Below are 24,953 nucleotides of genomic sequence, written 5' to 3' on the forward strand. Positions count from 1 at the left end.
CCTTGTAATCTACATTATTATATAATTGTCTTCAGGAGTCCAGACTGCTGGGTTGGAGTTTGGTAGTTTCAGGTATTTACTTCTAGCTATTCCAATACATTAAAACCTAAGAGGTGTTATCTATATAGTGCATAAGAATGTCCACCAGAGTGACCTCTCGACTCCATTTGAAATCTCTCAGCCACTGAAACTATTTTGTCTCATTTTGCATCCCCCTTTTGGTAAAGAAGATACTCTTAGTCCCACGATGCCAGGTCCACATTCATCCCCGGGAGTCATATTCTGCATTGCCAGGGAGATTTACACCCCTGGGAGTCAGGTCCCACGTAGGGGGGAGGGCAGCGAGTTCACCTGTCGAGATGGCTCAGTTAGAGAGAGAGAGGGCCACATCTGAGCAACAAAGAGGTACTCAGGGGGAGACTCTTAGGCACCACTACAAGCAAGTTTAGACTCTCCTTTGTGGTAATGAGCTTCATAAGGGCAAGTCCCATCCGCACTTTCCCCCAGATCCTCGGGGCTGGGGAGGGGGAGGCTGTAAATATAGTTTTTATTATCTGCCCAAATTACTCTGGGATGTGTTACTATTTCATAGAGACTGATTTTTTAAAAGACTCTTGTCTATATTTAACCCATTAAATGGCAAATGAACATACATAATACTTGCATAGCATAAAGGCATCTTCCTCTTAAAATGTTTCATTTTGTCTTTTTATTTATGTGTGCATCTATCAGTTGTGCCCACTTCATGGTGCAACAAAACAAAACAAAAAATAAAATACAAAGAACTGCTTCTATTTACATTTATACCTCTTTTCATACTCTGCAAAATGTTTTCCCATCTGCTATTCTCCTCCCTACTGCCTCATCCACACAGCAGCCCCAGGAAGGAGGCAGAGCCAGACTCCCCATTTTACAGATGGGTAAACTGAGGCTCAGTTTAAAGTGGATTTTCTACAGTCACAAAATTATTTGGTAGAGGTATGGGCAAAGGAACCCCTGACTTCAACCCCTTGACTTTGCCTCCTGTCTCGTTCCAGTTGCTGCATTTTCTTTTCTTTCTGTTCTCTCCCTTTCCCTCTTTGTCCCCTTGCTCCAGTCCTCAGACTGGAGTCAGTTTTGCAAGTGTTCCCAACTTTTCCTCACTCCTGAAACCTGCCTTCCCAGGCAAAGATGGACAGCCCTGCAGCCACAGCCCCACACCCACGTCACCATGTGCTCAGTGCGTCTGCCTGGAGCAAGCCCTTTCCGGATGCCACGGTGCCAAGATGAACTCTGGAAGACACTCCCAGCCTCTCCAGCTGGTCCCCGATAAGATAGGGTGGGGAGCAGCACTATAAACAGGCTTCCTTCCTTCTCCCGGCCTGGGCCCCAGCAGTTCAGGCCACGCGAGCCCAAGACCAGCATGGCCTTCCGCCTGTGGCTGGTTGCCTCGGCCTTGGCTGTCCTCCTCGTTGTGGACAGGGGTGAGTGGGCAGAGCCGGGGTTCTCTGTGGCTTGGTGCTGGTAGGTGAGCTGGGGGGTGGGGGCAGAGGCAGGGCTTGGGGCACCCCATGAGGCCTCAGCTTTCTATACTCCCCTTCATTCTGTACCCCCATCCTCCACAATAGTGGGGAAAGCCCCGGGCTAGGAGAAAAGACTCCTGGGTTTAGATTATGACTCTGGCCCAGGATTGCCAAAGTTCCCTCCCCTCTTGGGCCCTCAGTTTCTCCAGTTGCAAAGTGGGAGGATATTCTAGCTCAAAGCTGCACAGAGAACTTCTGGGCTGGAAGTCTGGGAGGCAGAAGCGGGGAGGTCAGTTCCCAGTACTTGGGGAGACAGGAAATTATGTCAGCGGCAGGCTGGTGGGTGCTGAGGGAGGTCCGACCTGGTGGCTCCTCTGAGCTCATGTTCTGCTCTGACAGGCTGTGCCTGGGTACTGAGAGCAGCCACGGGAGCACAGGGGCATCCTCACCCTGGGAGATCTTGCCCGGGGTTGGACACATGTGGCTGGAGTGGGATTGGGGCATTTCTGCAATCTCACAACTACTTGTGTCAGGCACTGTTCTGGGCTCTTAAGACTTCAGTGAACAAAACAGAAGAAAATTACTGCTCTCAGGGAGTTTAAATCCAATGCAGGAGGGAGGGGGAGACAATAAGCAAGAAATGTTAAACAGCATGTTAGAAAGTAATAAAGATTAAGGAAAATTATTCGGCAAAGTAAAGAGAATTGGGAAGAGGGTGCAATTTTAAACAGTTATCAGGGGAGGTGTCTCTGAGAAGCTGATGTTTGAGTAAAGCTTGAAGGAGGTGAGGAAGTGAGCCATGTGGGAGAAGAGGGTTCCAAGCAGAGGGAATAGCCAGTGCAAAGGTCCTGAGGTAGGAGCATGCCTGGAGTGTTTGAGGTACAGCCAGGACACCAGTATGGCTGGAGGGGAGTGAGGACCGGGGTGCATGGTAGTAGGAGAGGAGATGAGAGAGGCAATGGAGAACCATATTGGGTAAGGACTTGTAGGCCAATGTAAGAACTTGGCTTTTCCTCTAAGTGAAATGGGAGGCACTGCAGGGTTTTGAGCAGGGTTTTGTGTTAAATGGATCTCTCTGGTTGCTGTGTTGAGAACAAACTGAAGGAGGAAGCAGGGAGACCAGTTAGGACCTACCTGGGCAAAAGCCATGATGTTACAGGGCAAGGCCTGGCAGGACCCCAGGGCCACTGACCTCATGGCCAGCCCTGCACCCATTTCCCCAGCTGGGGGCATAGATCTAGGGGTGGGGACAGTGAGGAATGAGTCAGGCAGTTCTGGCCCAGCACAGCTCACTTACTCCTAGCCTGGAACCTATTCACTGAGCACTTCTATCAGGAACCCTAGGAAGGATCAAAGAGGGTCCTTATGCCCCTTTCAGACTCCTGTCTGGTTTGAGTGGGGAGGGTGCACCTTAGGCCAAGGTCAAGGGCAGTGATCAGTTAGTTGTCAGCCTGGGAATAAATGCAACTTCTTCCCACAACCCCCAGGAAGAAACTTTGACACCACAGGGTCCCCTAACCCCCCCTCACCACAATGCACTTTAGTGATCAGTTCCTGAACACTCAGTGTGTGGCAGACATTGAGCAGGGTGTCACATGGGGCAGAGATGAAGGAGCCCCAAGTTCAGGGCCATGGGGAGCAGAGGCCACCCAGAGAGTGGGAGAGCACGTGGTGCTATGGAAGAAGGCTAAATCCAGGCACACTCAGGGAGCTCTGGGGGACATCAGGAAGGCTTTGCCTAGAGGTGGTATCTGAGCATTGAAAGGAAAATATGATCCAATGGGAGAAGATGGCAGCAAGGACATTCCAGGCAGGGGGGACAGCAAGAGGCAAAGTAGGGCCTGTTCAGGGAACAGTGAGCAGCGAGGAATAGCTGGGGCTTAGGGGACATGGGGAGGTGCAGTAGGAAGTGAGCCCAGAGAGGAAGGTGGGGATCAGCCCCCATAGTGTCCCAAAGACTAAGGAGCTTAGTGATTGTGATGCAGAGACATGGAGGGGCTTTATATATTTTTAATGCTTTTGTTCCCTAACAGTTATACACCATGAGACGTATAAATCTTAAATGCCTCAGTCAATGAATTTTGACAAATGTATATGTCTATGTAACCCAAACCCCTATCAAGATACAGAATATTTCCATTACTCCGGAAAGTTCCCTCGTGCCAATCAATCCCTGTTCTCACCCCACCCCCAGAGACAACCTCCGTTCTGACTTTTTTTTCCTTCATAGAATGGTTTAGCCTGTTTCAGAATTTCACATAAATAGAAGCGTACAGTATGTAGTCTTTTGTGTCTGGCTTCTTTTGCTCAGCATGTTTTTGAAATTCAGCCATGCTGTTTCATGTATCGGTTGTTTGTTTTTATCGCTGACTAGTATCCCACTGAATGGCTGTATCACAGTTTATTTATCCATTCTCTTGTTGAAGAACATTTAGGTCATTTCCAGTTTTGGGCAGTTGTGACGTGGAAGTTTTGTTTCCTTTTTGTAGTAACATATATATAACACAAAATTTGACATTTTAACCATTTTTATGTGTACAATTCCATGGCATTACTTACTTTTACCATGTTGTGCTGCCAGCATCACCTCTGGAAGGGTTTTGAGCTGTGCGGTGACAAGGCTAGATTTGCATTTTGATACCCCAATGCTGGCCTTAAACAGCATGTCAGAGGTCACTTTGTCTCCGTTCCTGTAACCCTCCTCGCCTTGGGAGCATCCCCGAGCATTCCCAGGGAAAGCTATGTGTCTTGCATACCTCCAGCGATGGGGTGCCCTCTGCTCCTGGTACGGCTTCCTTCACAGCAGCCTAGTCCCACTGAGAGAAAATTCTGCTTCGTGTGGGAACCAGAGCCTTCTCCCACAGACTGCCTCTGCTCTGTGAGGGAGAGAAGCCTGCCTTTGCCTCAGCCCCAGGGCAGCCCTGCAGAGCCTCCTGGAAGCACTGTGGCCTTCTCTAATTTACACAGATGCTCTTCCTAGGACCTGTGGCATTAGATATGGCTCCAGTTCCTTCATCTACCCGTCACACTTGCCAGATCTATCACATTTGCTCACGACCTATAAGCACTTCAGCCAGAACTCAAGAGGCCGTGTGGTGTAACTGTGCGTGCAGAGAGAGCCCAGGCTCTGGAGTTTGACACACCCAGTGTGAATCCTAGCTCTGTCCTAACAAACTAGGTCACTTTACCTCTTCGAGCCTCTTTCGTAGGTCAGGTTCCCCAGGAAGCAGACTTTAGGATCTGTGTGCCATCTACAGGAGGAGTGCTTTGGGGAGTAATGCCCCAAGGGGTGAGGGATGTTGATGCAGAAAAGCAAGGGCCTCAGACAATTCCAGGCCGAGCTCTGGAGCCATCAGCTGTGGGCTGGTCCCGGGGGATATAAGGAGAAGCCCTAGGGAGGGCTCAACTGTGAGGTGTCCGTGTGCCTGGCAGCCAGGAAATTGGTTCCTCAGCCCTGCAGGCAGGGCCTGGGCAGCAGACCCCAGCATCCACGGCTGCCCCCGTCCTTCCTCTGTCACATAGCAATGAGAGCCGTGGGAAGAGTTAAGATAGTTTATTTTCAATGACTGGCACAGAGTGACCGCTGAATTAAGTGGTATTTTTATTATTATCTAGAAGGCAACACTCCCAATGGGTTTGACCAATGAGGAACATCCTGTCTCTGTTCATGTAACCCAAGGCCATGTGAACTTTCTGGCAGTCCCATCGTCTGGTGACTCACTACCTTTTCTAGAGGAATTTCAGATGGAGTAGTGGCCGGGCCACTTCCCCCCACCCCAGGGGGAAGCTGTCCTCAGACCCCGGGACCTGGGACCTAGAGCCAACATCACTTAATTCTTGCTTCTTTGTCTTTCAGAAGTGCCAGTGTCAGCAGAAAAGCTCGTTTTCTCAAGAGCGGTAAGGCAGCCGCCGGCAGTTCTGGCCCTGGGCCTGTGGCTCTGGTCTTCCCTCTGCAGAGAGGATGCCTCTCATTCATGCTGGGAAACCGGGGTTTTCTTTTCCATGCCCCTGCTCAAACCCCTCAGATGGTCCCAAAGGGGCCTGGGTAGGCTCCTGAGTCTCCGTGTTCCCCAGGTTAGCCCCTCCAGGCTGAAGTAAGCACAGCACTCTCATCAAAGCCCTCAGCCTGACCTTAAGAATCTGCCCCATCCTGGTCTTCAGGGATCCTTCCAGGAGTGAGATCACACCACCACCACCACCCCCAGGCTCAGCAGGACAACGCACACTCTCTGCTTCACGTAGTACAGACAGACAGACAGGCCGTGGAGTTCAGGTTAAAGACATAACCTGGGCACAGTGAAGGCCTTGCAATGTATGCCAGCCCTGTCCCCCACAACCACATCTCATCATCCACCCCCTTACTCTGTACATCCAATACCAAGTGGTCCTGAAAGCTGATTCCATTTGGCCTAGAGCCTGATGTCCCCAGCAACCCCACGACACCATGCTAGCCTCCTCAAGACCTTCAACTTCCCCCTTCACATAGATGAGTGAAGAGGCTCAAAGCCCACCTTCCGATCCAGCAGCCTCAGCATCTTCCCCATCAGCCCCATCAGGACCCAGCCCCACTTACTACTCAGAGCTAAATACTTTACAAACATTAGTTTAATTAACCCTATGTGAGAGGAACACTATTATTATTTATAATTTTACAGATGTGGAAACTGAAGCCCAGAGAGCAGAAATAGCTCATCCAAGGTTGCACAGCTTGTCAGTGGTGGAACTCGGGTCTGGGGCCTGGGGTCTTCACTCCACACCACACTGCCTCCTTCACTCTGCTCCAACCCTGACCTCAGGCCTGGCCTGAAACCCTTTCAGACTGAGCCAAGTTCAGCCCCACACCCAGCTCTGTTTTGCTAGGGCTCTTTACACTATAAAGGCTCCAGGAGGCCGGGGCAAGTTCAGGAGCCCCAGGGGAGAGAGGGACCTCCTGGAAATGATGGGTGCTTCTGTCTCCTGGGGTCCTTGATGGGACCAGCAGCAGAGGTTCCAGTTAGATCCCCTAAGGAGTGTGTGAACCAGTCCCCAGTAGCTTGAGGCACAAGCTCACTCCACACACATAGATATAAACACAAGCACACACTTGGATGCCTGCATGCCCTGGCTCAGAGACATGGGTACACACTCAGGCACACACACAGTCATGTACTCACACACACACATGCAAACACATCAATGGGCCTTGAGTGGTTGGTTTTAAGGGCCTCCTGGATTCTGACTTCTTCTCTGGGGCCCTTCTGGCTCTAAGCAGAGCCTCCGGGTCCCTACCCCTGCCTCCAAATCCCTAAGTCCCCTCCCTCCCTGCTTCTGCCCCACAGCCTATCTGTGAGCACATGGGGGAGTCTCCAGCTTGCTCCCAGTCATACAGCCTGGTCTGCGGCACTGATGGGGTCACATACAACAGTGAATGTCACCTCTGCTTGGCCCGGATGTAAGTCGTACCCTCTACCCCCAACCTCAGCCTGCTTGGGTGGGCCCTATCTTTGGTGTATACAGGCCTGGAGGAAGCAAGACTTGACCAGCTTCTCCCTTCACACCCACTTAGTCTGAAGAATCCTCCGACATTTGCCCCTAACAGAAAGAGCATAAACATAATTCAAAAAAGACACATGGTTCCAAGCAAAAAGCCACAAGCTGTGGGCAATGGGAGCAGCAGTAGAACCCCTGGGTTCTTTTCCTTGTTCCACCCCTGTTAAACAGGCAACTCTTCTGTTCATTTATTCCTCCAGCCAACAATTATTTTTTGAGCACCTACAATATGCTAGGCACTGGGGATACAACAGGGCATAATAAGCAAGACAGCGTCACTGGGCTCCTGGAGCTTCTGGTCAGTATAGGAAAGGCAGACTGATGGCCAGATCATTACAGCATAGAAAATTAAAGGCTCAGATGGTGCACACAGTGCAGTGAGAGCTGGGAAGGGGCCATGGCAGGGAAGACTTACTGGAGAAGCTGAAACTTGAGCTTAACCCTAAAGTTCAGATAGAAATTAGCCAGGAAAAGGAACAAGGGTAGGTAATTCCAAGTACAGGAAAGTAGAATTTGGAAAGGTCAAGGAAGGGGAAAAAGTTTGTAATTGAGGATCTATACAAAGTTGGGCATGCCAAAGTGTAAAGTTCAAGGGAGGATAGCGAACAGGTAAGAAATGAGTCTAGAAAGGTGAGCAGGGCGAGAACATGAACTTGGTATGTCAGATCACCTATTTGGTCAGAGTTTCTTCTCCACTAAAATGCCTGAAGCCAGCCTAAACATTCAACGAGATCACAGAAGAGAAGAAAGTCCTTGGAAATTGCAAAGCTCTAGGCAGGAAAGCAGCAAGACATTGTCTTAACTTAGAAAAAGGTCAGGGTAACTGAAGAATCTTGGTTAGGAGATACAATGGGGGTAGAAGTGACAGGCTTCGTGTGCTATTGGATGTGAGGGGGCAAGGGGAGGGAGGAAGCAGAAGGGCTTGGGCGGTTGGCTATTGCTGTCATGTGCCAAGATAGGGCTCATGGAGGTGGAGCAGTACAGGGTGGGGGGCAATGATGAATATCTTGTGGACAGTTGAGCCTCTGAATCATCTCAGTGGAGATGTGCAAGGGGCAGTTGCATAAACAGACCTAGAGTTCAGAAGTCCAAACTGGAGATGGATTTGGTAGCCATTAATTAGCATGTAGTGGTGGTTGACACCCCAGGAAGCTGAAATTTCCCAGGAGAAGGAAATGCAAGAGGGAAAAGCTCAGAAGAATGTGCCCACAGACCCCTGGGATCTGCCCTGTATCCATACACTGGGGGTGGGGTGCTCAGCAGGGTGTCTGGATGGATTGGGCCAGAGTCCCCAGGGGTTCGTTACAGCTCCTAAGGAGGTGGCTACATCCCTGTCTCCTGCGATCACAGGAAAACCAAGAAGGACATCGAGATTGTGAAGGATGGCAAATGCTGACCCAGGAGCTCCTCAAGCCATTTAGGCTGAAGAACAGTGGTGGGGTAGGGAAGATATGACATGAAATAAAAAAGCCAGCACAACCCAGCTAAATGGGCCAGTGTCTTTGGGACCTCTGGGGGATGTTGGGGGAGGGGGTCCTCGCACTGTCCTCTTTACTCTGAATCTGAAGTTAACTTTTACAAGCTCCAGTGCTCTTCAACCCCAGATGTCCCCTTAGAGGTCCCAGGTATCTTCTGCTTGCTGGTAGAGGTCGGGGTTCCAAGAGACCAGCCCCTGACACTGGAAGCTGCCAAGTGTTCCTGTCTGCCCTAGCCTGGCCTGTCGCTCAGACCAAGAGTCTAGGTGAGATCTGCACCCACAGCCTCTGCTGGGACCCCTGCCAGGACTTGTGGCCCAGCCTCAGACAGTCTTTGTGAGGGTCCCACATCACTCAAGGCTTCCTCTCTGGGCTGTACCAGCATGCCAAGGTGCACACACACATGCACACACACTTAAATGATATCCAGGCAGTAAACATGGTACAGCTGAACTGCTTGTTAAAATATTGAACCAGATCTGTAGCAATTGATAAACAGATGTTGCCCCAAGTCCTTCGAGGTTTCCCCTGCACGCTGGCTGCTGGGTCCTCCCCGGGAAACCCTGGATCTCCTCAGACTCAGTGTCTAGTAAGGTTAATTTTTGGCATTGCAGGATGACTCTGAGATCCTGCTATTTTTGCCATGACCGGTTGTTAAATATCTTCACAGTCCCAGATACACACAGCACACATGCACCTCTGCAATGACCCAAAGGGACACATAGCATTCAGAAATCCCAATACAGAGACCCCACTCTCTATGTCAAATACCCATTTGCTTCTTTGGTCAAAGCCTGCAGGAGGAGCCTCTTGATAATGGTGGCAGGGTAAAGGGGTGTGGAGAGGGGCCTGGTCAGGTGGGATCAGCTTCACATGGACTAAGATTCCTGCTCTGAGGTGGGCAGAAAGAGCAGGGAATGCTCTGTGGGAAATACACATGGGCGCACACACATGCAAAGATGAAAGTGGGGGCTGGGAAGCCAGAACCGACATTCCCTGAACCACTAAAATGGGAACACTGGGCAGGAATTGTTGCTCACAGATTCATGGGTGGCAGGAACTGGGAGGTTGTCTACAGGCCCTCCTACAGCTACTGACAACAGAAACTTCCATTTCTCACATGCATTTGAATGATTTAGGATTAAATTTGGCTGTGAGAGACAGAAATCCCAAAATAATAGTGGCTTAAACAGATAGAAGTTAATTTCTCTCATGCACAGACCTATGAAGTGTGACAACTTCATGGTCACTGAGGCTGGCAAGACAACTCGTTTCCTTATACAGCATTATACTGACATCCTACAGCTTCCACCCCAAGGTCCAAGACGGCTGCTCCAACTACAGCCTGACTTACCTTTGAAAACCTCCTGGCCAATGGACAGCGGCTTCGTGGAGAAGGGCTGAGCCAATGTCTGCACCGCTGGAAACAGGTCTCATTCTCCAGTGTCTTGAGGTGAGAACCTCGGGACTTACCAAAACAACAGGACATGTTGCTCTCTCGAGCGTCTCCTGTTAAGTGAGCTGGGCAGGGCCAGTCTGTGGAATCTGGGTGCCTGGTTACCAGGGTTCCAAGTTCCACTGGCTCTACCTCCAAGGAAGTGAGGTCACATCCTTGGGTCCCCTTAACTGACACCTCTCAACAGCAAGACCCCTCAGGTCCCCTCAGGTCCCATCCTCCTCAACCATGTCATCATGTTCTCTGGGCACAGTCTCAAAGATGATCCCAATGTGGATGGGTGGGTGAGGGGAAGAGCAATGCAGGCTGGGAAGGGCATGGCTTTGAGATGGGCCAAAACATGGCCTGTTGTCAGGGTGAAGAAGTTTCCAGTGAGGCTGCAACACAGTGGGGAGGCAGCAGACTGGGGAGCCTTTACTGAGAAGAATACACAGAATGTTGTGTGGAGGGGTTGGGACACTGCAGGCTGGAGGTGAAGAGAATGATCTCGGGGACACGGTCCTGGTGTCCAGCAACTCAGAGCTGGAGGAAGCCTAGTGAGCACAGGCCACCCCACCCCAACCTGGATTCCTCCATGGCCAGGCATGGGTGAGGAGGCACGCCTCAGTGTCTTCCCTTGCACACTGTGGGTGCTGTGGCGGCTGTCTGGGAATGCTGGCCAGAAGTCCCGGAGACGACTACCTGTCAGTGTAGCTGCTCAGAAAACGCTGGACTCAGACGGGCCTCGCAGCCCTAATGTCATGTAATCTTCACACCTGGGTTGAGTTGGATGGAGTAAACTGCCAAATGTCCAACAGCTCAAAGGTGACTCTGGGAATGACATTTAGGCCTCTTTCCTTTCAGTGACTCACATTCACACAGTCATTCAAATAAAACTTTCAGAACACTTTCTGTTAGCCCAGCAACATGGAGACAACTTGGGGCATCATCCATGATTTCTTGGAACTTACGGCTGTGCGGAAGTAGACATGGTGTATCAACACGGCAAATCCTGACATAGGGATGAGGAGGAGCTCTTCTGAGGACACAGAAAGGCCTCCTGTGCAGAGAGTGAGGGAAGAGCATGCCCGATGGGTGTGCAGAGTAGAAAGCATGTTCTGCATCAGGTCTTACAGGTCATGTGATGATGCTGGAACACAAAAGATGGGAGGGAGACAATTGAATATACAGAAATGTCATGAAGTTTGAGATGCAGCGAACCCATTGCAAAGGGGTGCTACAAAAATTTTTTATACATTTTAAAAATTTTTTAAATTTTTTATAAATAATTTTTTATAAATAATATATATAAATACATATATAATTATATTTTTATATATAATAATATATATATAAATAATTTTACATTATAATCACAAATGCAGTAACTTCCTAATGACTGATACTTCAGAGAATACAAAACATTGACTTGTCCTTGTAAGATTGATGCATTTCGTTATGCAAATTTCTGACCTGATCCTCATCGCTTGAATTCTCCTCCATCCACTGCCACCTTTGCTTACTGCTTCTTTTGTGGATCCTGAAACCCAAGCCCAGACCCTGTTTTCTTCCTTAGTGATGAGAGCAAAGTTGAGCTAGTGCAATGGACCTAAGTGTCCAAGTACTTGATTAAGACAACATGACACAATGAAACAAACCATCAAATCTTTATGCCTGCAGATTAAGCCACAGACCAAATGGAAAAATTCCTAATTCTCTTCGTTTCCTTTTCCCCATGGAAAAGGCTTGGTATGTGTCAGATGTATCAGTGCAAGGGAGGGGAGTCATCTCCCAACACGTGTCATCCTCACACTCGGTCCTCAACTCCGGAGGCTCCTGGGGCTTCAGCTGAGCAAGAAGAAGGTGGGCATGGCACTCCAGGTCCGAGCCAACCCTGGTGTTCTTGTCCAGCTAGATGTCCAGGAAGGGGGTGATGGCACTGGGTGTGGGTGGGTTGCTATACAGTGAGAGGATTGGCCTGTGCATGCACACAGCCGTCCAAGCAAAACCCTCTCAGAGGCTCCTGTGTCTGCCCCTGCCTGTCCATTAGACACCATCTCCTGTCCCCCTGTCCCCACTCGGCCTGTCCTGTCAGTGTCACAGCTAGCCCCTAGTAGTAGGGAGCTAGAACAGAGCCTCAATCATATGATTTCTCTGTCTATAATCTGACCAACTCTCCCCTTCTTCAGCAAAATCTGGCATACTTCTCTGTATCTCCCTGTTGGCAGCCTCCCACTGGAACTGCATGAAGGCAGGGACGGTTGGGTTGCTGTTGATGGCTCATTGCTAACACATACTAGGAGCTTCATAAATATCTGGCCCAAGAGGGAACTGTGTCTGCCGTCCTGCCTCAGCCCACGTGGACCCTCAAACAGTAGCTCATGGCCCAAGGTGCTACCTCATTCTCCTTGTACCATGTGTGGGTCTCTTCTTCCCACTGCCCCTGTCGTCCGGAAGGTCAGGGGTGCAGCCTACCCCAGCCCCCCAACAGGTGGGCATGAACATATAGGTTCAAATCTCATGTTTGGTCAGTTGCTCACCACCTATCCTGATCAGGTTCTTCAGCCAGCGATGTGGAAGAAGCAGAGATGGATGAGGCCATTGTTGGGACTAGTTATTCTGGGGACTGGCTATGAGTCCCTAGGGTCCACTCTGGCCTCGGTGCCCCAGAACACCAGACACAGCTCCCTTTGATGCCTGCCCTCCAGTGGGCATCATAGGTGTCAGGGGCCCAGGTCTTTGCCAAGCCCCTCCTGCCACAACCCCCATACTCCCCATATTGGTTGGGGGTAAGAAGCACTCCTCTCTCCTCACCCTGGGTCCCTGGCATTCTGGGATGCTCCTGGTATCCACCTGGCAGGTCACAATGAGGGAAGCTATGTCCACATGTAGAGAAGTCCATGACAGTGTCACATCTCATTTACTGGGTGCACGACCTGGAGATGATGTCTAGTGTTACTTTGGATTCACTGACTAGAATGGAAGCCCATATGGCAGAAGTTCTATCTGCTAATTTCCCTGAATTCAGCTAAGGGACTAAAAGCATGTTGGCACAGAGTGGACATCTCAGATATTTGATGAATGAATTATCTGAGACCTGCCCCTTCCTAGATATCTGAGTGGCTTTGGGCCCCCTGCCAGGCCCCAGCAAGCCTTGTTCTGGCTACACCCAATAAGGTGTCACCCTAAATGGATTCTCAACCCTCCATTCTCAGTTCTGTGGGAACAGAATTTTGCCAAATATCAAGAGCTCAGTGAGGTGTGAGGCAGATCTTCTTCATGGGGAAGAGGAAAATGCTACAATGGACCTCGCCTGCTCCTCTGCCCTTCCTTTAGCACAGCCAGACACCACAGATGCCATCTCTTATTGCAATGTGACAATCACCAGGAAGTCAGTCCTCCTACCATCCCACTTTTCAGAGGAGTGAAACTGAGGCTAGCAACTGCAGTGACCTTCCCCAGAAACGACCTAGTGTGTTGCAGAGTCATTACTGGGCCATGGGGAGAGGAGAGCCCACCTGTTGAACAGCAGGTCCGGCACCTGTCAGGTGAAGCTCTGTAAGTGCCCAGGAAGATATTGATATAGGAAAAAGTCACTGTCCTGGATGGGAGGCCCCCAGTGCTCCTGAAGCCTCTCTTGTCTGCCTGCCTTGGCGAGATTCGCTGTGCAAGTGTCTTTCCAGTTCTGGAACACTTGTATTCACACTGGGGTGGGACAAATGAGGGACATATAATCAGTGGGTACAGTGTCATGGCAGGAATTTCTAAACTCCTCCCCAAGCCCACCAGAACCCGCAGCTCCGACTCGGAGGGAGATATCTGCCCCTGGGCTCTGTGCTGTCCGGATGCCTTAGCCTGAGGGAGCAACTCTGAGCAATGGGGACAACAGCCAACTGTCCAGCAAGATGACCGTGGGGTGAAGAAGACACACAGCAGCTCAGCACAGCACCGGGCATATGAAACCACCCAGGGATCAGGACCTGATGTAACGCCTGTCTCACCCACGGCCCCCAGCAGCTCCAACAAACACTGAGGAGGAAAAGCACATGGGAAACCTGTGTGAGGGAGGCTCCGGATACCTGCTGGAGGGCTGTATTCAGGAGAGGGAGAGTCATCCTGAACCAGGGCAGGGTTGGGGTGTGGGAGGGGGTGGAGCCAGCCCAGCAGCTTTCAAGGCAAAACATGAATGCAGGGGGCACTTCAGGCTCTTCAGGTTCCAGGCACCCGGAGCAGAGTTTGAACCCAGCTGATGTCGCACATCCTGTTTCACAGCACCACATACTCAGGCCCAAGGAAGGGCTCATGCAGAGGGTGTCCCATCTGAGCTGAGCACCCCAACTTCTCAAGTCAAACTATAGATTCTCCCCTTAGGCCATGAGCCTGGAGAGAGCCGATTCCCATCACAGGTGAGATTTCACACCCTGGTCATTTGGACCCTCCATCTGGGCCACATGGCCCTGCCCTGGGTGTGACCCCTAACCCCTAACCTGAGGGCTGGGAGAGGTGCCCACTGGGATGGGAGGTCCAGTGTGGATGGAGCTGGAGCAGCTCCTGCTCCTCAGCACCACAGGCCACAGAGACGACCAGTGTCTTGGGTGACCCCAGGAATTGGACTTTAGGGACAAGGCTGTGCTGATCCCCTAAAGACCCTGAAACATTTCCCGGAAGCACCCTCCCAGCAAGCCTGAGCCCAGCTCCCTGCCTCTTCAACACTGAAGAAGGAGAAAAAACATAGCTCAGGTCGGGGAGAGAGTCCCGGCTCCTCGCAGTTGTCCCCTGCTGGTCTCCTCCACCGCTCCTTCCTGAACCCTCCTGCCCTGTTCACTACCGGATTCTCCTTGTCAGGCAGGCAGGTCACCACGGGGCCCAGGCTTGGGTGTGGGAACAGTCGGTGACAGCTGAGGATGTAGGTGGCCTGGTCAATGGCCAGGTTGGGGAGGGGGCAGCAGGGTTCTCCAGAAGCTTCGGGGCTCTCATTCTCAAAGCAATCCCAATGGCGGGGAGTTGATCCCTAGCCTAGGAGGCTCTATCCTTGTCCTACCCTCTGTTCTCTGTGCATTCCTGGGTCTTGGCTCAATCCCTACTTTTCTCAGGACCTCAGTTTCCAGTTTTATACTGACGGGTTGGCTATGGAGCTGAGTAAGTGCCTGCCCGGAGAGGAGAGGCTGCCAGTCCTCTCCATACTGATGGGGTGTGGGCCCGTGGCATGTGGCGGTCCTACCACCCCTGACAGGGGAAGACGGCCCGAACTGGGCATCACCTGGACTCGAGCATCATCCTCAGCCTGGGGCTGTCAACGGCTGTCCACCCTGGACCAGGACAGCGCACGGCGGTGACAGGCTGCTGGGCTCCACGCCTGGCCTCTGCCCCGACGGGCCCTGGGTCCATGGTCCCCCATCGCGTCCTCCCGTCCTCCTGCAGGCAGCGCCGCTCCCAGGGTCTGTGCCCCGCCAGCTGCTGGGGGTCCTGACCCGCTGTTGGCTTCAAACTGGGAGCAGATGCTCCGCCTCGCAGTGGGCGGGGAGATCCTCCGCCCCGCCCCGCATCCCTCGCAGCCCCGCCCCGACCCCGCCCAAACGGCGCCGAGGTCCTGCCTTAGGTCCCGCCCAGGCCCGCCCCTCGGCTCCTCCGAATTACCCTCAAGGCCAACCAGCAGGCGGGAGGGGCGGGCTCCGGGAAGCGCATGCGCGCCCAGCCCTCCCTAATGGCCGTTTACTGCCCCAAGGGCTCTGTGCGCGGGAACCGTTAGGAGGGATGTCCGTGTCCCTTGCCACACTCTTCTCTGTGCCCCCGGTGTCTCTTGGGGTTTTGGCCCAATCCCAGGTCACCAGGCAAGACCCAGCTAGAGCTGGACCTGGTGGTGGTGGTGGAGAGTTTGCAGACGCGGGGACACCGAAATATCCCGTCCCCTCCCCCGCTGCCAAGGTCCCCAGATACCACCCAGAGCCCGGCCAGGCAGAGGGTGACGGTCAGGGTGACCTGGAGGCCGGCAGCAGCCCCTGCAGAAGAGACGGCTAGGCAGCCTCCCGCTCTTCCTCTACGGACCCTCCCTCCTCCTTCCTGACAGGATCCCAGAAGCCAAGGTCCAGTGGGTGCAGAGGCTGTCCCCGGGGTAGGGGTGAGCTGGAGGGAGCAGGAGACCAGGGTCCAACCGCCAGTCTGAGTGGGTGTTGGGGACAGCGACTGCTGTTAGGCAGCCCCCCCTGGGCGCTCAGTGGCTTTCTCCCGTTTTACAGGTGAGCAGGAGGCACCAGCACCAAGGTCCCAGCCCGGAAGGTGGGACTCAGGCCTCGGCTCTCACCCCTTCCTGTTCCTCCTTCTGCTCATCAGAGGCCTCCATCGGGTTGAATGCCCCTGGGGCCAGGCAGATCTCCAAAGGTCCACGCTCTTCAGGTGCCTTCACGTCCCCTGCTCCAATCTCCCAAAACCCTCAAGAGGTTGAATCCAAGACCCCACTTTCATTCAAGGAGCCGAGGCTCTGACAAGAGACCATATTACCTTGTCTGAACAGGGCAATTCGAGGCCCAGTGTTGGTTTGTTTCAAGGTCCATTTAACCCCAAGTGCTGTGCACTGCCCCAGTGCCCATAACAGTGCCCTCTGACCTCATCCTTGAGAGGATGGGTGGGTGACTGGGAGCAGCAAGGCAGCAGGGGGGCTTCTGTGGTGGGCAGGGACGTGGCCTGCTCCCTCGGTGAAGAAAACGCATGTGAAGCTGGATGGGAGTCAGCAGAGCAGACTGGAGAAGGCGTCCGGAGCACACTGCACAGGGCTGTGAAGGCTTGAAAAGGACTCAGGGCCCCTGCAGGTTGGCAGGTGAGCAGGGGACATGACTCAGGGGCCTTTTGAGAGCCTCCAGTTCCCCGGGCTGCAGGGAGCTTAGTGGGTACATGGTCCCCTCCCACCTAAGCCTGGATTCCTGAGCCTCAGCCAGCACCGAAGGCCCCCCCCCCCGGTTCTCCTTTTGTACTGGGTGCTGTGGTGGCTGCCTGCTTCGTGCTGGGGAAGAAGGGGTGGCATTGTGGCCGGAGGCCCGGATCTTGCTATGTGTTAAAGCACTCGTGCAGGAGGGGTCAGTAACCAGGGAGAGCTGAGTGGGGCACCAAGAGGACACCATGTCCCCTGAGTTACTGGATGGCCTGTCACCTGTTGCTGTTTTTTCATGTCCAGGTGGATGGCGCAGATGCTGCAGTCACTTCCTGCTGGGTGTAGAGGGACAGCGATGAGTTGAGCTCAGAGCCCCCTAAAACGCAGCATCTGTGGGTGGGAGGATCCTAATGGGAAAAGTAGGGAGACACCGGCGAAGAGAAGGTTCAACTAGGGGCTGAGCTGCGGCCTGAGGTCGTCAGACTGCACGAGGGCAACTCCCTGAACTGTGGGGACAGCTTGGTCTGCAGAAGCCATGGATCTTGTGTCCAGCTCCAAGGGGCTTCTAGAAGTCTTATTCTGAAGTTGGGGGCTATTTGCCAATTTTCAGGTTCAGAGAATAGAACACAGGCACCAAGACATGAAGGACCAGAGAAGGGCTGTCAGGGAGAGGGACAGAAAGTCACCTTTTCTCCTGGCCTCAGGACATCCTGGGGCAGGGCTGATGTTGATCTTATCCCCATGAGAGCTGGAGGACACAGTCAGGTGCGCGCTGAGCTTGTGGGCTGTGTCCTCAACAAGCCAGACTGGAGCTGGTCAGGGGCATTGCAGCTGGACCTGGTACTTGGTGCTTCATTAGGGGTCTGGCCGCTGGATGGAAGGCTTACAGTGGGGGGCCTCTCCCAGGACCTGGACAGCCTCCCAGTGACTGAACCATAGTTTGTATACTGCGCCCCCAGTAAATGTTCAGTCAGTAGGACCCCACAGGCTCCAGCTGTCTGCAAGATCACTGACTATCACCCCATTTCCCAAAGATGGAAACTGAGTCCTGGAGAGGAGGCAACTTGCCCGTCATAGGTTGAACAGGCATGGAGTGGAAATCCCAGTACAGGCTGTCTGAGTTCCATGGACCCTGTGGAGCCCCAGGCTTCACTGAGCCCTCAAGCAGCCCACCCCTTCCTGCTGCAGGCCGGGACCCTCACCATCGTTTTAACCTGGCTTTTTTTCTCCCAGGACATGAAGGTGTTGTTGGCTGATGGAAGCAGAGGATCTAGCTCCCAAGAGAGGGTTTGCTGCATGGCAGGGCAGCCATTATGGTGCCACCAGGAGTCTCACCCCAGGTACCCTCCCAGGGTCAACACAGAAGTTGGAGTCTGGGGTCCCCATCTGTCCCCAGGCCATAAGCCTGATGCTGAACAAGGAGCCATGGATGCAGTCTCCCTGGGCCCAGCCACCAGGGAGAGGGTGCCCCTGCCACCATCCACCTGCTGCCCTGGCCTCACCTCTCCACCTCACTGAGCCCCTCCAAGGACCCGGATCAGGCCTCAAATTGCTCCTCTGGTGCGAGGCTGAGATTTCTGCAGGTCGACGGGAGCAGGGTGGTCTGCACCATGACCTTGTTTTCCTGCGACAGAGGGACGGACAGGATTCTGAGGAGGCCTGGGAGGGGATGCTGGGCATCCAGGGACCAGTGTCTGGGTCTGGGCTCCTGTCAGAGCCTCTCCTCGCCTCCTCTCCTGCCCAGTCGCCTATCTGTTCTCAGAGCAGGGTTCAGACAGCATCTCCTCCAGGAAGTCGAACCTGACCCCAGCCCCCTCCCCTCTCTCTCCCCTGGACAGGTCTCCTGTGTGTCACATTCTCCGAGGATCAGGAGGAAGGGGATGGTGCCAGGGAGTGTTCTGTCAGGTGGGTCGCTGCCTTCCCTCCCCTCCCACAGTGAGTGCCACTGCTGCTCACCTTCCTCCTCTCTTCAAAGTGGATCAGTCTCCCTGAAACCGAGGGCAGTAAGTGTCCGTTGGAGAGACCCTAGGCCATTACCAGCCTCCCCTCCCCAAGCTCCTCAGTCTGCACTACTGGAAGTGCCCACTAGGGGACAGGGCAGCGCACATGCCGGGCCTTAGGCTCTGGCTGGGCTGAGGTCACCAGAATAGGGGCACGTGGGGCCAAGGCTAAGGGACCTCCCAGCCCAACCCTCTCTGATGACGGATGGAGAGACTGTGGGGTCGGGCGGGAAGGGACTGCTCGGCCTCTCCCACGCTGCCCGACCTTGGGGAGACCCACTTCATTCTCCCCCTGGGCCATGCCTGAGGGAGAGGCCGTGCCCAGCTCAGCCCCTGCCTTATGCAGTTGTGACCTCAGAGGGGATGTGGGAAGGGGACATGGGCTGTGGCTTCTGCCCACTCTGTGCTTACTCATCTGGGAGGTGAACATTACAATTGCAGCCCTGGATCCCACGGTGCAGTGAGACTCCCATGAGAAGAGGCATGCCCAGTGCTGAGAGCTTGGGGCTCCGGGAGGGGCTCTCTCCCCCAGGCCTCAGGGTCCCTGGCCCCCAGGCCCCCTCACCTCTAAATAATCCTGAAGAACTGTGTCCAGCATCACCAGTTCTGTTAGGAATGTCCCAGGTAGGGAACAGGGCCCTGGACAACAACCTGTGGCATCAGGTGTGTTTGTGGGGGGGTGGTGAGCAGCAGCTCTCAGGTGCCCACCTCAGGGTCCTGACACCCCAGTGCCCCGGCTTCCAGGCCCACTCACTTCCCAAGTGTCCAGGGGAGATATTTTGAAGTTCGTGAGCTCTGAGAGGTGCATCCCTAAGTGGGGAATGATGGCCTGGGTGACAGCTGGGGGCCTCAGGTGGTGATTAGGAGGCCAAGCTCTCTGGGACCACCCACGTCCCCTGCCCCGAAAACTCCTCAGTCTCAGACTGCAACCCCCCACCCAGACCTCTCACCTCTCATCTCGGACTCTTAGCCAAGTCCCACCAAATTCCCCTCCCAGCCCCATGGACCCCAATATCCCTGCTAGTCACCTCCACACAGTGGTTTTTTAGGAAATCACAAAGTGTTTGTGGTTGCTGGACCCTCTCCTCCCCACATTCACACGAGCCAGGCTTTCCCAGGGGGTCAGAGGGTGTCCTTCCTGAGTCAGAGGAGGTCATGTCTAATGCAGTCTGTCCAGGCACGGTGGCACCAGGAGGCAAGGGCTGACCTGTGTAGGGTGAGGACAGGTTGCATCTGGAGACCTGATTGACCCCTTGGCCTGACCCCTGGAAGCTCAGACCCCGGCTGGGCCCAGCCCATACAGGGGCTCCCCCATCCTCAAGGAGTCCCTCAGGGCCCCGAGAACTCATGCACAGCTCTCTTGGACTGCTTTCCTTCAACTAGGGAAGGCACCACCTAACAGTAGCCCCCTAGCTGGGGTGAGAGGATGGGGAACCCAGGGTGCTGCCCAGCCCCCCCCCCCCCGCCACAACATCCCTGTCCTCACTGGGGTCTGTGGTAAGAGTAGCCCCAATCTCTTGACACAAATTCACCCACTTTTTCACTTGGTCCTGATATCCACCACCCCCTTCAATGATATGGTGGTTTAAATCTCTTTGGGGGGTATCTGATGCGGTCCCAGCTATCGTGCTGGATGTGTCACCTGCTGCTGATGTCCACTGTCACTGTTGGACTCCCCAACTACTGCGAGAGACCCAGGAGGGGGTGGGATTTCTCTGCTTTGTTCATTGAATTAGGTTCAGGCCTTGAAGATGGCTGGCCTACAGTAGACACTACGTGTAATTCTTTTTTCTATTTTTAGTGAATGACCCCTAATCTGCACCTCCCCTGGTTCCTGATTGGGCCTGGTTCCCTTCTGCTACCTCCTATGCTTCCTGCATGGCTGAAGCAATGACAGGGCTCCCTAGATGGGATCTCAAACACCCTTTACAACGTGAAAAGCAAGGTTAAGGGGTCTGTCAGGGCTAGTGGTGAGAGCTTCATGGGGAAGAAGAAAATCCTATAAAATATAGTCACTGCCCTCCAGCAGCCCATCCTGTGGAGTCAGGCATGGGGAAGAACTTTCCATGGCTACTCCGATTTAGTCCCTAGGATAAGTTTATGAGGTTGTTCCTCCTGCCACCTCTCTGTTCAGGGGAGCAAACTGAGACTAGAAGGTGGGGTGACACTTCCAAGACCCACAGCTAGTGGCTGCAAAGTCCCCACTGTGCCCTGCGGGCTTGGGTGTGGGGAGGGCAGCTCACCTTTGTAACTGCAGGTCCAGGCCCTGTGGGGTTGTGGGGAAGGCACAGCACATGCTCAGGGAGGTGCTGATATAGGACAAGTCGCCTTCTGGAAGGTGGGCCCCAGGGGCTCCCCTAGCTCCTCAGGTGTGTCTGCCTTGGTGGCGGCAGGTGGCTCCTGTGCTCGGGGCTGAGTGCCTGTCACACGGGGGCGGGATGGGGTGCTCTCAGAGATGGAGAGGCGATTAGTGGCAGCACCGTGAAGCATCAGGACAGTTGGGGATGGGCGCTCAGACCGGAACTCCAAGCCCTCAGTGATTCATGTCCTGAGATGGGACCTGAGAGCCTCCAGCACACAAAGGTTCTGAACTTGACAAGGAGAGTTTGAAGCTCAGGACCTATGTGAAATGTCAGTGACTTGGAGTCAGTGTGGTAGCTGTGTGAGGAGAGCCCCTGCCCACGTTGGGAGACTGCGTGAGGGGCAATTTCCCAGGGAGCCCTCACAAATCAGCCCCACTCACGAGAGGAGAAAACAGAGGTCAAGTGGCTGCTCAGGGTCACGCAGGTCGGAGCCCGGAGCCCTTCCCGCTGGGGCTGAGGGCTGTTCCCTCCATGCTGGGGGAGGCTGGGGTGACTCCTGCCCTCGCGGCCGGAGAAGTCAGGGGACAGGGTCCAGCAGGATGTCTCCTCAGAGCAAAGGCCTCCCATGGTGGGCACCTTGTCCACCCCCGTCCAAACAAGGTCCCTGAGCAGCCTGCCTCAGTGTCCTCCTTTGTTCAGTGGGGGTGTTCTGGCAGCCGTCTCCTCCTCCCAGGGTGGGCACGCTGACTGGAAGGCCCAGAGCTGACAACTCGTCAAGAAGCTGTTCAGGAATGGCTGGGGCCCAGGGAGGGCTTCCAGCCCGAATGTCCTTGACTCCTCAGTCCTGGGGCTCAGAGGGGTGCAGTGACCTGCTCCCTGCCACCCACCACCCACCCATGCTCAGGGTGGTGCTGGGACTGAACACTAACCTGGGAAATTACAACCTCCTATTGAGACAGCCATTCAACAAAGATTTAGAGAGTGACCCCTTGGTGCCCATCACCTGGGGAGACCTGTCAGGCACCCACCATGCCTTCTTGGCATTTAGAGCTGTGGAAGTGGTAGAGATCGGTATGACAACTTGGGAAATGATGGCGCAGGGTTGAGGTCAGTGCATCAATCAAGGCAGGCTTCCTGCAGGAGGTGAAGCCAGAAGTGAGTCATGGGGAATTTCCCAAGGTGGTGGGGCATGTGTGGTGGAAAGTGTGTGCCTGACAGGTGGGCCCCATGAGCAGAGGTGTGCTGGGCCAGGCCCTGGAGTTTGTGGGATGATGTTGGACCCTCAGATGTGGGAAGGGGGGCATTGACCACAGAGGACATGAAACTTCAGTTACAGGATCCCCCATTGCAGGGGGTTAAGAACTTTGTATGTGTAATTTTGTATAGCTTTTATTAAAATGTTGCCTTCAAAATTGTAAACACTTCAGTGTTCACAAATGCTCATATGTCATGCTGATACTTCGACTATACTTGCAAAAGCTCAGACACAATCCTGTCAGGGCAGGGCTGAGGGCTCCCGGCTTGGACTCTGTACCTGGCCACTCCTCCCACTGCCTCTCTCTGATTGGACATCCCCCCCAAGCCACCCCTAGGAACTGAATGACAACATGAAACACATGAATATATGTGTTATGGGTGTCCCATAAGGAGAAGAGAAGGGAAAAGGAGCAGAAAGAATAATAGAAGAAATAATCATTGAAAATTTTGTAACTCTTATGAAAGACATAAAATTACAGATTCAAGAAGTGCAGCATACCCTAAACAGAATAGATCCCAATAGACCTACTCCAAGACACTTACTGATCAGATTGTCCAATGTCAAAGACAAAGAGAGAATTCTGAAAGAAGCAAGAGAAAAGTGATCCATCACGTACAAGGGAAGCTCACTAACACTATGTACAGATTTCTCCATGGAAACAATGGAGGCAAAAGGCAGTGGTATGATATATTTAAGACTGATAGAGAAAAAGTGCCACAAAGAATTCTACATCTGGCAGAACTGTCTTTCAAAAATGAGGGAGAAATTAAAATATTTTCAGACAAACAGACACTGAGAGAGTTTGTGAATAAGAGACCCGTGCTTCAAGAAATACTAAAGGGACTGCTACAGGCTGATAGGAAAAGACAGGGTAGGGAGTTTTGAAGAGTGTAGAAATTAAGACTACCAGGAAGAGTAAAAGGAGAGAAAGAGAAAGAATAAGATGTGACATATAAAGTCCAAAAGAGAAAGTGGTAGAAGAAAGTACTGCCCTTACAATAATAACACTAAATGATAATGGATTAAACTCCCCAATAAAAAGACATAGACTGGCATAAAGGATTAAAAAAACAAGACCCATCTATATGCTGTCTAGAAGAAACCCACTTTAGACACAAGGACAAAAATAGGCTGAAAGTGAAAGGTTGGAAATGATATTTCATGCAAAAACAACCAGAAAAAAAGCAGGAGTAGCTATATTAATATCAGACAAATTAGACTTCAAATGGAAAACAACTAACAGAGACAAAGAAGGACACTATGTATTAATAAAAGGGACAACTCATCAAGAAAACATGACAATCATAAATATTCATGCACCAAGCCAGAGTGCCCCCCAAAACATAGGGGCAAACACTGACAATGCTGAAGGGAGAAGTAGGTTACTCTGCAATAATAGTTTGACATTTCAATATACTGCTCTCATCGATGGATAGAACATCTAGACAGCAGAACAATAACAAAACAGAGATGTTGAATTATATGATAAATGAACTAGACTTGACAGACATTTACAGAACACTACACAACAGCAGGATACACATTTTCTACAGGGCTTATGTATCATTCTCTAGGATAGACCACATGTTGGGCCACAAAGCAAGCCTATATTAAAAGAGAAGAAATAGCAAAAATTGAGGAATTAACTATTCACCTGGAGGAACTAGAGAAAGAACAGCAAACTAACTCCAAAGCAAACAGAAGGAAAGAAAAACAAAAGTTAAAGCAGAAATAAATGAAATTAAGTACAGGAAAACAATAGAGAGGATCAACAAAACCAGAAGCTGGTTCTTTGTGAAAATCAGTAATACGGATGGACCCTTAGCTAGGCTAATGAGAGAGAGAGAGAGAGAGAGAGAGAGAGAGAGAGAGAGAGAGAGAGAGAGAGAGAGAGAGAGAGCGCACAATCAGAAAGAGGAAAGGGGACATAACTACTGACTGTGAAGAAATAAAGGAGATAATGAGAGGATACTATGAGCAACTGTATGATAATAATGTAGACAACTAAGACAAAATGGACAACTTCCTAGAAAAACAGGAACAACCAACACTGACTCTAGAAGAAATAGACAACCTCAACAAACCAATCACAAGTAAACAGATTGAGTCAGTCATCAAAAAGCTCCCAGAAAAGCAAAGCTTAGGACCAGATGGCTTCACATGTGAATTCTATCAAGCATTCAAGAAAGAATGAGTACCAATTCTCCTCAAACTCTTCAAAAAAATTAAAGAGCAGGGAAAGGTTCCAAACTCATTCTATGAAGCCAACATCACCTTAATTCCAAAGTCAGACAAAGACACTACAAAAATAGAAAACCATAGACTAATCTCTTTAATGACTATGGGTTCAAAAAACATCAACAAGGGCTTGACATGTATATGGAACATGAAATAATGGTTTATTTACCAAGGTAGAGTAGAATTCCTGGTGTATGAAGAAGTCACTGGGTTTTTATGACTGTACATTGACCAGGATTAAAATCGTAGTCATGTGCTGTGTCAAATGAAGTCATGGGATAGGCAGGTATTTGGAGTCCCTGGGGATTGGGTTCTTGACCACCAGATGTGGTGAAATGTCAAAAGACA

At 52.2% G+C, this 24,953-nt stretch overlaps 1 protein-coding gene and 1 long non-coding RNA gene across 2 annotated transcripts; both read left to right on the top strand.

Annotated features, from left to right (window-relative positions):
* The first annotated feature begins 1,321 nt into the window (after window positions 1-1,321).
* On the top strand, window positions 1,322-8,514 carry SPINK4 (serine peptidase inhibitor Kazal type 4). The gene is made up of 4 exons (XM_037798278.1): window positions 1,322-1,463; window positions 5,359-5,399; window positions 6,821-6,933; window positions 8,382-8,514. The coding sequence occupies exons 1-4, from the start codon at window positions 1,403-1,405 to the stop codon at window positions 8,425-8,427; spliced, it is 261 nt and encodes an 86-aa protein (XP_037654206.1). The 5' UTR covers window positions 1,322-1,402; the 3' UTR covers window positions 8,428-8,514.
* Window positions 8,515-15,666: 7,152 nt separating this feature from the next.
* LOC119504879 lies at window positions 15,667-18,303 on the top strand. Its single transcript, XR_005210644.1, has 3 exons — window positions 15,667-16,024; window positions 16,178-16,755; window positions 18,040-18,303. It is a non-coding gene; the product is annotated as an uncharacterized LOC119504879 (long non-coding RNA).
* The last annotated feature ends 6,650 nt before the right edge of the window (window positions 18,304-24,953 follow it).

Source organism: Choloepus didactylus, chromosome 10, assembly GCF_015220235.1.
Source record: "Choloepus didactylus isolate mChoDid1 chromosome 10, mChoDid1.pri, whole genome shotgun sequence".
Classification (NCBI taxonomy): Eukaryota; Metazoa; Chordata; class Mammalia; order Pilosa; family Megalonychidae; genus Choloepus; species Choloepus didactylus.